Consider the following 16,542-nt stretch of genomic DNA (forward strand, 5'->3'; position numbering starts at 1 on the left):
ATGTAAACTCTGAGGCCTGCACTCATGAGCTCTTAAGGGGAATTCAGTCCTTGAGATGAGAGATTGGACCAGAAGCTCGTTTCCCGTGGAAGCAGTGACCCCGCTGAGGGACGTGTTGGTGAATAAATGTGACAACACTGCTGCGTTACACCGCTCGCTCCGGGGGCCCAAAGTAAATCGTGTTGAGTGACATACAAACATTACAAACCTTGGTCAATTAATAGTCACATTTAATAAATGTGTCTGCATGCCCACATTAAAAACTTCTTAGTTTCGCTATCTGAAGAATAATAGAATGATTCCATCTTTTTTTTTTTAAGTCATTTTTAAAATTTATTTCCACACTCATGTAAACTAACTCTGTAACATGATACACTCTCACTTCTACACTACGCCACAGCAGCCTTCACTCTTCACCTCGACTTCATATCTGAACAGGCAGGATCAACATCAGCTTCAGTTAGTGGTTATTCGTTCTTCATTATTATTAAAAACAAATAAAGAAACAAACAAACAGACAGTAAACGGTTGCACCAAACTAGGCGATTTCTCCTTCTGTTTCTGACCTCGTCCAATTTGGTGTACAACAGGGGCAAGACATGATGTTAGCGAGACAATTTAAAAAAAAAAAAAAATGGTGAAATAAAGGGACCTTGAACAGAGAAGGCCTAAAACGTGGGATATGGCGACCTTGTTGTTCAAAGAAAAGCAAATCAAAACCTAGCGAGTTCATGAAAGTGAGAGAGATCCACCTGATTGGACTGCGGAGAGAACTCGATGGCGTCAAATCCTCAACGGCAGCATCCAAGGAACTCACCACAACTGTCATTCTTTCATTTATGTGTTAAAAATCCTGAGAGCACTAACCGAAAAATTAAAGAAAACAAAAAAAAAAATGAAGAATTACACATTTACAGTAGAAGAAATAGTTTGTTTTCACTTATGATACACTAAATATTTACAATCACATGCAGAAGACCGTCTGCACGAGAGACCGGAGCCTGTGTCTTTTGCCGTTTGACATGTGTGAAATCACAAAAGTGCCGCAAATCCCCACTGAGTGTCTCTCATTCCTGGCTAAGATGACAAAAACAAAAGAACGAAAAAAAAAAAAAGAAAAAAGAAAAAAAAAAGAGAGTTCACCAGCAGCTACGAGCCTGTCACTCAAGAAGATGTTGCAGATGAAGAAAAAAGAAAAACAAAACAAACCACAGAATGAACTAAAGCTACAAATGATTCCTTAACTCCTTGGCACTCCTTAAAGAAAAAAAAAAAAGAAAAAACGATGGGGAAAAAAAATTTGCTAGATCGCACTGCAGTGGAAATGGCTGATGGTCAAGTCCCCTCCACAAAGAGCCAATCGAGTTGCTGAATAGCGTTTTCTCTTTTTCGCGTGTCTTGTTTTGTCTGTAGTTGGAGGATATGATGATGACTAACAACCATGTCAGGCGTTTCTTTGGATGGAGTGACGCTTTTGTTTCCCTCTGTAGGCACAAGGAGGAGCCAAGGCATTGGGGGGGGAGCAGGGGGGAGCTGGGTGCAGGGTCTCAGCGTCTCATCTGGCCCATCTGATAGTTCTCTCTGGGCTGACGGTGGTGCCTCTGGGGCTGTGCCTGGCGCTGAGGCTGCCTCTGTGCCTGCCGCTGGCCGCCGTGGCCCCCGTGTCCGCTGTGGCCGTGCGGGTGCTGGGACTGATGCTGCACCTGAGAGCTAGCATGCTGCTGCGCTCGTCGTCTTTTCAAAGTCCCTGTCAGAGGAAAGAGAGTTAACTTAGGCTCAAGAAAGATGAGTATCGTCCTAGCTTTGTTTTGTTCAGCTGCAGCACTTGTTCCTAAGCTGGTGGTCTTGCAGTGTGATGAAGGATGATGTGTTTATCTCACATCTGTCATCTCTCATGTAGGGAAACTCAAAAAAAATCACAAAGTATCAGCAGCTGTTCTTTCACAGCGGACAAAGAGTGACCCCTGCAAGTGAACGGGCCTACCTTGCATCGCATTCATCTTACAGGGTGATGTCATTTATGACCCCGCGGTACTGAAGGAATTTATTAAATCAGACCCCAATGTGAGGTTTATGCCATGGCTGTACTAAATTAGCAGCATTAGTAATTACCTAATTAGTTTTCTCATGTTTCTGTAATGTTAAACTTGACCAATTTCTGACTTCTTAGAAAAGTCCAAGTTCAGATATAAAAACGTTCAGTGAATTCAGTCATTTTTATTTTGAAGGAGATTTCAGATTCAGATTAACTTTATTATTCCCCCAAAAAGGGTAATTTGTTCGCAGCTTACTCACACAACCACTTATCACCAACACTGTTGCATGTCAACGCAGCGATCGACAACAATGAGGTCCAAAAATAAAAATGTATAACAACGTCTTTTGCCTTCTTTATCACCTGATTTTCCCAGAGTGAGCACAAATCTGACCCCAGTGATTTTGGAGGTGTTAACATTATGACTGAGAGAGTTTCCATCCTTAACAGGCAAAATACTGAACCAGCAGATAAAAGAAGATGTTAAAAGACTTTCAATAAACAAACAATAAAAGTTACACAAAAATAAACCTGTTCTCGTACGGCGTCCTGCAGCTGTCGGCGTACGTAATAAAAAGAAGGGGTGACAGAGCACAGCCCCGAGATCAACGGGAGCTTGACACAATCCTACTGGATATTTGTCCATTCACGAGGACCTGTTGGACTCTTTCAGTGAGAAAGTTTAAAATCAGCATCAGGAGCTAATCTAAAAGTTTAAAAAGAGTCTCATTAAAAGCAGAGGAGAAATCAGCAAACACAAATCTTGCGTGAGGTGCTTATAGACTGTGTTTAACATAAAGTTTGACAGATTTTTTTTTGAATATTTGTGCTTTTTTGTATTTATGACAGGTGGTCCAATAAAAGTGTTAAACAATGTTTATTAGAGCCTGACTGAAAATACTATAGAAAGAGTACAAAAATGGCAAAAACCAACATAAACGTCCTATATATGTGTAAGATACAAGCAATCAAAGTGTTTGATGTTTGCATTTTTCCTCTGTAGGCTTCAACCCTGAACCCGCACCTGGTAATCAAAGGTTTGAAAACCCTTGTTCTTAACAATCAAGTAAAGACATTGTCCAAAGTTGGTCTTTCTCACATGTAGGACACAGCAGGAGATACGGAGGCAGAACACCCACACACACTCTCTCTGTTAGCTCATACCGACAGACTTATGATTTATTTTATTTACTGTCAGCGGTTAGCTTTGCTGTCCAAGACTTCAAGAAACCACCTGCCACTAATTGTAGCTGCAGCAGAAAGAAGCTAATTGTAAACAAGCTAGAGGGACCGATCTGTGGTCCTTTGATCTAGAAAAATAAACGGTTGCACGTAGGCTGGAAGATCAGCACTCAAGTGGAGCCGAGCAAAACCCCATTCTGACTGCAGACGTCAACAACTTTAGGAAAGTTGGGCTGCTAATGTTATCAACGTGTAGCGTGTGTGTACAACATGGCAAAAAACAGCAACTTGCAAAAATACTCTTAACAAAGAAAATGTCATTAAACTGCTCTTAAATACATGCAAACATTTTGTACTGATGTTACATCACCTTACCCATTACACTCTGCTTAATTTGAATATGCCTTTTAGAATATTCAACTACACTTTCTTCTTCTCTCACATTTAAACAAGTAGATCAGTTGCCATGACCACCCTTAGGCGCAACAGCACAGGATGCAGTGAGAAAACCAAAGTCATGTAGAGAAACTCTAAGAGTAAGTAATCATAACACTGCTCTCATTCACAGGTATGGCTGCAAGGTTAACAAGGCACACAGTACAGTGGATTTAATGTGATGCTTTTTAGCCTGTGTGAACATTCAAAGCTCAATCTGAGTTTAATCTGGATCAAGTTTAGGAGCTCAGATCAAATCTGTAAGTGTTCTCAGGAAACTGTTCTCACAGCACTGCCCATATAAATTGTTAATAAGCCCGTAAATGATAACATGAACTGCATGATTAATTTTACTTTACAGCCTGATAATAAATAGGTTTTTAAAAATATATCTGTATTTTTATTCATTTGTGTCCCTGTAGTGTAGTGGTTTACACACTCTTTTAGCAAGCAAAAGCTCCCCAGTTTGATCGCGGGAGGAGACACAGCGAGGGCATCCGACGTAAAAATCTGCCAAATCAAACATGCGGAGCTACCCGCTGTGACAACCCGTTGTGAAAAAGGCAGGAGCTAAAAGTAGCTTTCATATTTACTGTAATCAGAGTGTCCTCGTAAAAGAGAGCTTTCTCTCGGTGGTTTGACCTGCCTGAATAAAAATGATATTTAACCCTCTCCCCCACCCCCAAAAAACACTGAATGTCACATTCAAATTTAAAGGAGGTTTGAAAGCAAACTGCAGACATGTGACTTAAAACATCTGGGTGGTCAGGTAAGTTATCTAAAAATATTTCATGAAAATGCGTAACAGCTAAACGCTCTTATTAGACGAGGTCTCTTTTTAGTCTTCTGGACTCACCTGGAAGTGGTTTGGGTGGTGGAAGTTTGGGGTTGCTGCTGGGAGTATGCACACTACAGATCTTAATGAAACCAGCCATAAGCAAGATGAGGGCGATACCCATCAAGAGCACTGCCCACCAGTAAGCCTGGGATGAAAATGAAGCTCAAATCAAGCTCAATCAAATACAGAATAGAAAAAGACCCCCCACATACTAACTAATCATTCACAATCAAGATGTCGACACGTACCACAATCCACTCAGCGATGTTCTCATACAGCTCAGGGTTAAAGATGGCCTTCTTTAGTCTGGCAAGTGGCCCATCTGCGTCCACCAGTCGGCACTTCATGAACACATCGCAGTAGCCCTTAAAGTCATTGCAAGGCGAGCCAGCTGGCAACGTGGTGACTTTTTTATTGAAGAAACGAGCCAGGCGCTCTGATCCTGTGCTGCTGCATGTGCTGGGATTTGCTGTGCAGAGAGACAAATCCAGTTTAAAAAAAAAAGAAAAAAAAAAAGACAAAACTCACCCGTATATTTATAAAAGAAAGAGCCTGCTTGTAAAAGGTGTGAGAAAGGGTAAATGACTCACTTTTCTCCATGCAGCACACGTGGCAAAGCTCGGTCTCATCCTTGCCATCTTGGCTGGCACAGGTACACGCCTCGAGCCCGTACTTCTCACAGATGGAGCCGGAGCAGCCCTGCGGAGGAGGAGCACGAGGACAGGCGAGATCAGACACTTGCTAGTATGAGTACAGTGTTGCTATGACAACCAGTTCTTCAAGGTGTGATTTCTTCAGCCACTCACTCCGTTGAGGCAGACTTGAGTCTCTCCGTGGCAGGCGGTGAAGTTGGCCTTGGGCTCCGACGTGGGGCACTGGGCGCTGTCGCCCTTACATACGCCATGGTGAGCGCACTCCGACTCCTCTCGGCACTTGTCACCGCGAGCCTTGTAAATGCATTCGCTTGTACAACAAGGACCCTGGCTGGGACTTTTTGGGGAAGAGAAAAGCGCCGAGTTAAGACTCAAAACATGAGAACACCCTCTTTAAGAGATATTAAAATAACTGAAAAATAAAAATCGCCCTCTACCTGCAGACTGTATGGTCCTTTAATGTGCACTTCTTGTTGTCAGGCTGGTTGGCATCATGGCAGCACTTGTCCTTGCACTGATCGCTGTAGCCACAATCGCACTGCTCACCAGGCTCCACCATACCATTACCACAGATGGGCTGGCCAGACTCTGTTTTGAGAAAAAGAAAAAAAGTGTTGAGCCCTTTGCGGAGCAAGCTCAAAGTTTAAATTAGACATTTATTAAATAATATCAGGGTTTTTATGAATTACAGACTTTTTGATGCTCTGTAGAAGAAAACCGCCTTCTCCTAGTCAGGTGTGACAATGAAAAATTGTCCCCCAGTTTTTTTCTACATTTACACATTGAGATTTTTGATTGTTTTAAGGTTTTTACACCAGACAAATAATAATCGTACGAACATTTTGTGCTTTAAAAATATTTTTGGACTCGCCCATTCCTAATGCACCCTTACACAGGATTGTGCAACTTGCTGGACAAATTTGCTGGATTTATTTTTCCGGATCAGACCTCTGCATTTGGCAACAAGTGTAATTGCAGCACAAAATGTGCACCGCTACTGAGTATACAATGATAATATAATAGTAAAATAATACTATTTTATCTTAGACACACAACTAGATGCTGCTCCGGGTCGATCGATCAGATGTGGTCCCAACTCTGCCAACAAGAGTTCAAACTGCCCGACTGACGGTATGTAGGAAAATGGTTGTGATGCAGCTTCAACTCGTGGGTCAAACCATGAAATTCTTCCTGCTGCTGTCTTCTCCTGAGAACTGGATAAACTCAGATTCTTCCTTTTCACATTTACAAACATCAGGACCAACTCGTCATTGCTTGATCATCACTTGATGTCGACTCCATGTTTTGACTCCCATAGTGTGTTTTTTGAGGAGACATTTTTTTGTGTGCAAAATTTTAACAAAATAAAAGTTTGCTTCTTAAAAATTTTAAATTTCATGGGGGTTTTTTTTCTGCAAAGTGCTTTTTGTGTAAAGGCCTGAACCATTACAAAAATGCACAAAAATTTCCTTCACTGTGTACACAAATCATGCTGACGGTAGTGGACCCTCATCCCCCAAAGGCTCATTCTGAGCGTGCATGCACACCAAACCCTTGAATGCTGCTCTGGAGAGAATGAGTTGCTGGGGCAAAAAAAGAAAAAGAAAAATAGAAAAGGACCCTTCAAAGAGCCAAAAGCATAAACCCAAAAAAATGTCGGTTTGTGGGTGGGTGTATTAAGGCAGTGTCTGAAAAGCTAAAGCATTTTTCAGTCATATCAGTGCAGCCAAGATGCACATCACTTTGAACAGCTTGTGCAAAACAAGAAGATTTTTTAGACACGCCAATCACATGGTGAATTAATCGAGTGACTTCTGAAGCATCGGTTTGCTGTTCTACTGACTCAAAAGTGTGAAACTGGCAAGAAAAAAAAAAGACAAAGAAAAAAGATGACAAGGTTTACTTCCACAGTCTGCCAAATACTGTACAAAAATACCATGGACTAATGCCAAGCTGGCTTTTCTAAGCTGATACTAGCCAATAACTTCTCAGGATGCCTGAATTCTTTCACTAATTAAGAGTTTGCGGTAAAAATATTCCACACCATCAGAAGAACCCTAACCCGGATCACGAGTTAAGATCGAGGCCCTAGATCCAACAGAAACAGTAAAACGTACCGACGAAGCAGTTGTTCCTCTTTTTTTCCAGCACCTGGCTGATGTTGCGAATGCTGCAGAGGGAGAACTTGTTGTTGTTAAGCTTGTCTCCAGATGTAGCCCTTGCATACATGATATAATTGCCCTTCTCCTTCTTGTCTTGGCTTTTGGATTCCCCTGGTGTGCACTCAGATCCAGAGTCATGCTGGCAGCGAGGAAGAAGAAAGAAAATCAAAGATTAAAAGCAAAAAAAAAGGGACAAAGAGTACAGGCATCATAAATTCCTTCTCACCGTGCATAAATGCGGCACTCACCGGGGAGCCAAAGTTGTGGCCTACTTCGTGTGCAAAAGTGATATGGGAGACTTTCGGAGGTACGTGGGAGGCGTAGTTCTGTACAGTGATTATACCAGTGTTGAGAGACTTCTTTTTTCCGTCTGAGTACAGCTTGCTTTTTTCACAGATGCCTCCAGAGCTCCCTGAGAAGGAAAGGCACAATTTGCAACAAACTAAATACGGAAAGATTTCGCTCAATGAAGAGAGTGAATGTGATTAATTTAACACCAGCTATTCAAATAAGTGACAGGAGGCCTTATTTAAAAACATACTTCATCATCATGTTTACAGTACATGCTGAAGACAAATTTTGTTTGTCATTACTGAGAGAAGATGCCCATTTTACTGCAGCAAATTTGCAATTTAACTGCAGTGCTTTCAATTAAAAACTCAAATCAACCCCAGCGTGGAGTTAAAACAGACTGCAACAAATATCTGCCGACAGTTTTAAAGAAAAATATGTTCCTGCTTGATGAGCTTCAGTCTACATTTGCGAGGACAAATTCCTGCTAAGGAATGTGAAAAAAATGATGTTTTTGTACCTTTCTGTAAAAACAAGACACAGACTGCTTGCTTATCACAAGAATAAGATTTGCATACCTGAGGGCGCTCCCACCCAGGCCAAACCCAGCACCCCATCGTCAAAATCTCTGTCAGTGAAAACATAAGCCAAGCAGTAGTCGTCGTGGTTCTGCTCCGAGTTCAGCTCCAAAAACTTCTCCACACCAATGTTGGCAAAGCGGAATGGGTTGGACTTGTCCCTCTCATCATTGGTGGTGTTGATCTGCGAAGACAGGAGACAACTGGTTCACAGGAAAGACTGAACAGACCTAAAATGCAAAAGCGGCCGATCTGCAAAAGACTCACCCGGATCCGTTTCACCATGAAACTGATGTTACGAATGCCCATGAAGTCTGTGCCTTGATAAATGGCATCAATGGCCTTCACATGACTGGAGATCTGAAGGAAGTACGAGGTATTCATACTTTTAATAGCTGACATTTCACTCAAGTACGCCGTATGTGATGGTACAAGTACTAACAAGAGCTGCTTGTACGTAGCTCTATTGCTAACAACAACAGCTAACAGAATACATTATTCAACTGGCTATATGTGGTTTTCGCATTAAAAAAAAAAAAAAAAAATCAGTGTTTATGCCAGGCGTGGCACTGACCTAGGACATTACCCATGCGGTGGCTTGTCAAATGGCACTGTACGACAACACTGACATTAAACTGACGTCACATCTGCCGTCGCAAGTAGCCATTCCTGCAACTCTTTATTTTTGTAACCTGACGCATTGTTCCACTGCCACCGGGTTGAAGAGGCAAGTTTACGATCGTGTAGGTTTATACCACCGTTTTAATGACATATCAATACAGAATCTCTGACAGTCACAGATCGATGAGAGGGAGATGGTACAAGAATAAACTTTCTGATAATAAACAAACCTAAAAGAACAGCACTATATCAGCACTGATGTGGAGGTATTGTCTGACACCTGCGACACCTATCGTTCAGGAGAATACCGCGCACATAAAAGGATCATGTAATCAAGGTTATACTGGGGGCTTTAAGCTGGTGGAAAAACTGAAGTGGCAACGTGTAAACTATAAAGGGAGTAGACCGAATAATAAGCTACTGCTGGCAATAATATCTTCCTATTGCTGCTAGCCTCCTGTATACTAAGTTAGCTTAGCATACAGATTAGGAAAAATGGAAAACAGCCTCACTCTCATTAGTTGAGCGCAGTAGTTAATGGGTAGTGCTTGAGTGGTGCTAATGTCTTAGTATAACTCTCCCCAGAAAATGATAATAGATTTGCCAAAATATGACAATTCCTACACCGTAACGCAACTCCATAGAAATTGTACTTTGTGGACAATTTCTCTTATCAATATATTCCTAGGCTTTAGAAAGTATTAAGAGTAGTATATACCAAGTCACTTCCTGTGCGTTACCTGCGCTATGACAGCTTCTCTACTCTTGTAATACTTGAAGAAGAGGTGGTCGGTCTGAATAAAAAGCTGACATGTGTTTTTCTCAGCCTGGGCCATCCTCTTCTTCCTCAGCAGCTGGGTGTCCAGATCAGTGTGGACTTCCTGGTGTGAGTGAGACGGAAGAGGCAGAGCAGGAAACACACAGTTAAATAAAACATATTTAAAAGATTTTTCCAACAAAAACGGTAAAAAGAGTAAATAAATAATGTCCGGTATTTTTAGGCTGTGGTTCTTCAGCTGCAGTATGTTCATGAAGCTCTATTCTGCAGAGGAATATGTGCTTTCTATGTCACATACAGGGTGGAGGGAAAAGGCTGACCACTGCCACTGATGGACACCTATCTCAGTTTTAAGGTGTTCAGTACTTTTCGGTCACAGAGTTTTGCAGTGACATGTCACACCAAGTGAGTCAGAAGTAACCGATAAATCAAACTAATGCTTTTTGTTAATGTGGTTTAAATTGAACACAGACATATTTTATTACTGCCTACTATCTCTGATTGGATTGGAGCTAAGAGGCACAGCTTGAGATAAAGTGTTACATTTTATTGTCAGGTACCAAATTGAACATTATGTCGTCCTGTTTGAGTCCATCACTTGAATGTGATAATAATACACGTGAGGCTTAGATGCTGCTTTCCATATTTCTGAATCCAAAAGGATGTCTAAATCTGAAGTTTAGTGTCGCAAACGCGACGCTAAACTTGATCTGTGAAGATATGATGAAATGTCTAACTGTGCCCATCTTGCAGTGATAAAGAATCTTTCCCCAAAATTTCCTGGATTGAGATCTGAACTGACTCCAAGAATGATTCATTTCTGCAATGTGGGCCAAGCCTGAAATCTGGAAAATCTTTCATGCAGTTAAATCTTTAACTTTTTGAGTAATCCTGCTCCCACTCCTCTACAACGGTAACAAATGAACGGGTGAACTTTTATACAGATGATCGTCTGGCCAAACTAAACCGTGTCGTAATACAATTTATGGAAATCTGTGAAATAACAATCATATGCAAAACTATATAAAAAAAAATTACATATTAATAATAAAGTGACAAATCTTAACTGTGACTATACTGGTTTAACACTTACATGGTTATAACTTACAACATAGAACCAGGCACAGAGACTTTAAAAAGACATCTCTAGGTATCTTTGACCCTGACTAAGTAGTACCATAAAATATCCTCAAAGATCTTCACTAAACCCTGTCAGGGTTTATTGTAGTGTGTGGTGAAGTTAACCTTAGGGGGCTGCTCCACGGCAGAGGTTTGGTATTTCTTCATCTTTTCAAACACAGAGCTATCGGCACAGCCTCCCTCTGGGCCATACTTGTGCGGGTAGTCTGTATGAGAGAGACAGACACAACACTGTTAGGATTATGGGAGACAATGTTAGCTACTTAACCCCGTGAGTCACTATTTCAGGCGCTATTCACGATCAGCTAATGGAAGTACTTACACGTCACTTGAGCCTAGCTTTGCTGTGTGAGTTACTTTCCTGTCGCTCTCATTAGTGATTCCTCTCACAATTATGTTTAATTTGCCCCTCAGCCACACGCTATGTGTACACAGATGATGTGAAATTATGATTTGCAAGTGTAGTGAAGTGTACTTGGTGCTCACTATTAGTATCAACATTGCAAAGCCTGCTGAAATGAGCCAGTACCCAAGAGCAAGATTGTGTTACTCAGCTAATGAACACCCCAGGTGTCTGCGCTCCCCAGGGGGGCCTATCACACCAGTCTGCCTCCATCAGCTCGGCAGCACTAACCTCGCACTTTCCAGTCACACACGCACATATCTAAACACACACTCGATGATCACGGGATAATAGCCTGTCAAAGTATTTGCGTGGCTAAAGGTGCAGGGACTCACGTATGTCATCTTCATGGTAGATGACAGAGTGGAAGGGCACGTCTTTGTCCTCAAGGTATCTCTCCGCAGGCTCCACGTAGTAAGTGCCATGGTAGCTCTGAATAAAACCCTCAAATTTACCATCCACAATGGAGCCATGAGTCAATGTGCCTTTCTCGCCTGGGAGTCCAAATCGTACAATTATAAGCATCAGAAGATTGACACAGAAGAGGGTGCATTTGCATTTGAGAAAAACAAAGCCAACAGTTATTTTAAAAATCCCCTAGAGCAGCAGTACTGTAGTGACACATTTAAACAACTGTGAAAAATTTATAGTCTTACCAAAGATTTCTCCAGTGTAGATGTGAGAGGTATCATATGGAATCTCTTCACCTGAAACATCTACCTTCAAATCTGGGGAAAACAAGGTGGTATCTCTCTTCATTCGTAAATTAAAGTGCCTGAAATCAAAGAGATAAAAAAAGAAGGCCTTCAGATTCAGGAGAGGAGCTGCAGTTGGCCTTAAGTAGTGGAAGTAAGCAACATTTACCCAGCCTTCTCTAAAAATGAACCTGCAAATTAAAAGGGGGGGGTGGGGTCGAAGCAAGAGCGTTCACAGAGAAAAACAAAATTAAAAAACCCACCAAATACGCCGTTTTCTGCTGCAGATGCAAAACTGTAGCATTTAAATTTGTAAGAGACCAAACAGAAAATTTGAAATTAGGGCATCTAGCAACAGTGCTGTGTTTTTTTGTAGTTCAAACATATGGAGAGGGAAAAAAAACATGTTACAGTAAACCTCGGATTTCATGGAACACCTACACAGTGCTCTTATTGTACGCTCGCATTGTGTGAAAGTTGCTGTTCTCTAGGTCCGTGAACAGACGAAACACAAAGCCTTTGTAAAATTTAGATCTGAAGCCTAATATAATAGCAAACAATACATCCTGCAATGTGCACAATGCCTAGTGAATCATTAGGCATTTGTAGGAATCTCAGGGGAAAACTCTGCGGTACATTAACATGTTTATTGGCTGTTTCAGATACATAGAGAACTCTGCAAAGGTTTTAGGCTCTCTGGATGTTATCCACTGCTCAATCCTATTAAGGAGGCATGTGAGAGGTCCAAAATCTTTATTCTGTAGGATGGCAATGGGCCCAAAAAACCCCAACAAGAGTCAAAGTCCGCTCTTTGGCGACAAGAACAAGGAGTCTTGCAACAGATGGTAAAGCTCCCACACTGTGATCACAACATCAACGTGGACTCAGTCTGGGATTCCATGAGAAAATAACACAGAGAGCCATAATTTACAGAAAAATAGGGCAATTCTCAAAGTTGTGTGAAGGAAACTACTGCCCCAGCACTTTGAACTAAAAACCTAAGAACTGGTGGCGTTTTAGAGGCAAACCTTATACTGCATATGAATCTAAAAGCATCCTCACTGTACTATTAGTGGCTGTTAGTGTAAAGCACAAGACATTTTGTTCAAATGTCAAAAAGGAAAGCCAGGTGGTGTGCTGCAAATTAAACAGAAGAATCAGGAGTTCTCTCTCTAGCTTTGTCGTAAATTCAAAAGGAAAAGAATATGATGCGGGGTTTTTTTTTTTTTAAAGGAAGAGACATCTTCCTTCGGAGTTCGCCTTGCTCTTATGATACGCTTCCCTATTAAGCTGCATCTGAGTTTAGAAACAGCAGGCCCTGTTACAGGAAGGGCAACAAACTGCCTTTGCCAAGATCCCAGCCAGATGGTCGTGACTTTGTCATGGATGCTTTTTCACAACACCACCTCCTCGAAATATTAGATAAAGAACCATGACAAGGACGATTAGTATCAACCCATATACGATATTTGGAGGGGTTTCCACTCAGGCAGCATGAAACACCACATACATCACAGAGCTAACGAACACAGACAAATACATGCACAGTTTCACTTTAACTGCAGGGAATAAGAACACCTGGACAACAGCAATTATTTTGAGCTCAGGTTTGTGTCTTTAAATAGCCCATTTCTATCCCACCAACACAGTTAGTTTAAGCAATTAAACAAACATTAGAGTAGTTGCCGGTTAATTCAACCAATCAAGGAATACTGAAGCTCCAGGGGAGAGCAGAAAACCCACACAGAAAATAATTGTGATCATTAAAAATCCATCCTGAACACTGACCTAACATGATGCACCAGCGTATGTTTTTGATTTTGTAAAACAACTTTCAATAAAATTGCAAATCCCCCAACACAGAAGACCTCCAACTTTAATCATAAACAGCACAAGTACACGGGACGGTGTTTGCAAATGAATAAACAGACAAATGAATAAAGATACATGAAGAGAAAGGGGAAAAAAAGAAAAACAGATGCAGACAGACTTTACCTTTGGATAATATCTAGGAAAAGAAAGTGCACGAACCTTCCATGGGCATGAAAATCTAAATGCAGGTACTTGTCTTCATGAGAGAGTGCCCTCTTGGCCCTCTGATGCTTGCTGTGCACAAGCTCTGTGTCATAGGACAGGCCTTCATAGTGGCGGATGTACTTGTTCAGGGGATTTCTATAGTGTCCTGTGTGAAAAGAACGAAGGAACATCTGTTAAAGAAAGGTATGCGTGCATGTTTGTTTCCCCCCCCCTCAAATATATACATACAGCAGCAATTGAAAAAAGAAAAAACACGTTCCCTACTCATTAGAAACTGGGATGCGATTCTAGTTGGTAACACAAACTATTCCTAACAGAAAGACTCAAAAGAATATGTACAAAAGCTACATTTGTAAACAACTGACGCACTGCTCATGTTAGGGTGGTTTAGATGCCCGTAAGGCGGATAATCTGGACAATATTTGACAGGCAGGATTACAATACAGGAAACAGACAGCAAATCAGTATGTTCTGGGTTTTAACTAAAATCTATTTAAGCCAAATGAATGGCAGCCTTAGACTAACTCTCAACGACAGCCCACAGCGTCACCGCTTAATTATTTCGTCACCAGAAGGCTGGGTAGTGGGCTTGAAAGAAAGCAATTCTTAACCGTCTCCACACATTTTGCCCACTGTTTCACACTGAAACAAAAATGGGTTTTTCTAGATTGATTTTGTTTATGGCATCTATTCCCCCAATGAATGTTGGCATGTTTTCCACATACATATACACCACTTTCCTCAGTGTAAGGTCAGATCGCTGCTCCATATAAAAAAAAAAGAGAGAGAAGCTTTTTTAGTAAACAGAGTCCATGTAATTAGGCTTCTCTGGCAGGTAATTATGCCTGACTAGTGAGCCATAAATTACAGGATTCTGTGCAACATTATAACAAAGATGGATAAGTAGACCAGGCTTCAGCTACTTCCCTTTTCATGTGCGGTATGAAATATTTAGGTGGTAACATTAAATTTTTCATTGAGGTGACTATGAGAAGTGAAGGCCATGACTATATCTCTGAAATAAATTAATTTCTAAAGACTTACAAAACATAAAGAAAATGTGAGGAGCCAAGATTGATACACTTCAAAAACACTAATCAAAGAGAAACATTAAATATAGGAAACTATGAGACAAGTTGGACTTAATTTATCTTAAAAGTTGGGAAAACTGCTGTGTTACAGTAGCCAAAAACAACATAGGTCAAAAAATAATAATAATGAATCAGAATCAGAAAGTAAAAATTAGAAAAAAGAAATCAAGCGGAAATCCAGGTATGTGAATGAATAGCTTGAGTACATTGTAATAAATAAAAAGAAGTATTGTGGTGTTAGGCATGAAGGATTTCCTGTAGTTTAGACTAGATTAGATTAATAAAAGAAGCATTGCAAGCAAAAACCACTGTGTAATTGTATATGTATCTGTGTATATGACTCCTATATTTAGCTGAGAACATTAGGATTTAAAAGCACAGCATCGGCATATAGCAGATAGTGGTAGGATAGCAGAAGTGCATTACACGTCAATACTGCATTTTACACAGAGCAATTTGGCACCCACACGCACATAGACACACACAAAAACTATTTTTTATTAAAATACTGACTGCAGGTTGATTTGACTTAAAACACCACTGACAGGGAGCAAAACTGCAGACAAAATTATGCCAGCAAAATGCGAAAACTTGTGTCTTTTACACTGAACACAGGTTATTTTCGGGGCTAAACTGTTGTTGTTGTTTTTTTAATAATGACAGAACAATTAGCGGCTAAAGTGGCAGCTAGCTCAGAGCTAACGCTGCTTTAACAGTCGGCATCTCCATCTTCTCATAACAATGGCTGTCGGCGCCGCTCGCACGGTAACAACAAAACCCTCACCCAAAAGCTGGCGATAAAAAACGGTGACAACACACGGACGTAACTCCCCAATGTCCGTTTATTTCAATCGACTGCGCGAATCCGAGTCCGCTTTTAAGCTATGTGTGATTTGTCGCCTTGAAGTAATACGGCAAAAAGGGTGCAGTCCTCTTCATAACAAGCAGGCCCTGCTGATCCCTTCTGTAGCTAGCAGGCTATCGGGATTTCTGCTCCTCTCCGCTCGCTGCTTCATGGATTCAACACAACTCGGTTTGCTCCGACAGAAACCGCCTCACTCACCTTGGGTGTAGTTTAGCAAGTACACGAAGAGGAAAACTTTAAGGAGAAGGGTATGTGACAAATCCATTGTTAGAGCATTGATGCCGTTTTCACTTTATTGTCCTACTTAGATAGGCGCAGACGCCCTGTGTGTTTATTGCAGCTTCCTCACATCGCCTCCTCTCCCTCTCTCCAGCGCCGTGACGTCAGACGCAGGATAGCCTGGCATCCCTTCCCCCAGAAGCGTCCATGATCCACCAGGCCTGCATACATTACAACACTCAGTGTGCCTCGGATCTAGTGTCATACGTATCCCTCTCTGTCTGCATGTGTGTAATATATAAATATATGCACACATCAATAAACATGAAAATTCTACAGTTTTTCTCAGCATAACTACTTAACTGCTCAATTATTTCAGCTACAGGGCTTTTAGTACATTTGCAGATGATTTTACATTAATATTACATAAACATTCACTGTTGAAGCCACTTTATGCAAAACTGTGAAACACCCCCAAGTATCAACCTCCCACTGTGAATGATACTGCTACTTGAGTTT

General features: G+C 41.2%; 1 protein-coding gene across 1 annotated transcript; it reads right to left on the reverse strand.

Moving 5' to 3' along the window:
• Positions 1-911: 911 nt before the first annotated feature.
• Positions 912-16,302, reverse strand: LOC113026622 (disintegrin and metalloproteinase domain-containing protein 10-like). The gene is made up of 16 exons (XM_026175614.1): positions 16,003-16,302; positions 13,843-13,993; positions 11,773-11,891; positions 11,452-11,610; positions 10,819-10,919; positions 9,536-9,676; positions 8,442-8,534; positions 8,175-8,358; positions 7,554-7,717; positions 7,261-7,444; positions 5,581-5,731; positions 5,297-5,480; positions 5,081-5,189; positions 4,739-4,959; positions 4,509-4,635; positions 912-1,747 (listed from the first exon to the last, which is right to left on the reverse strand). Exons 1-16 carry the CDS (start codon positions 16,067-16,069, stop codon positions 1,548-1,550), a joined length of 2,355 nt encoding a protein of 784 aa, XP_026031399.1. The 5' UTR covers positions 16,070-16,302; the 3' UTR covers positions 912-1,547.
• Positions 16,303-16,542: the final 240 nt, after the last annotated feature.

This window comes from Astatotilapia calliptera, chromosome 7 (assembly GCF_900246225.1).
Source record: "Astatotilapia calliptera chromosome 7, fAstCal1.2, whole genome shotgun sequence".
NCBI classification, from domain to species: Eukaryota; Metazoa; Chordata; class Actinopteri; order Cichliformes; family Cichlidae; genus Astatotilapia; species Astatotilapia calliptera.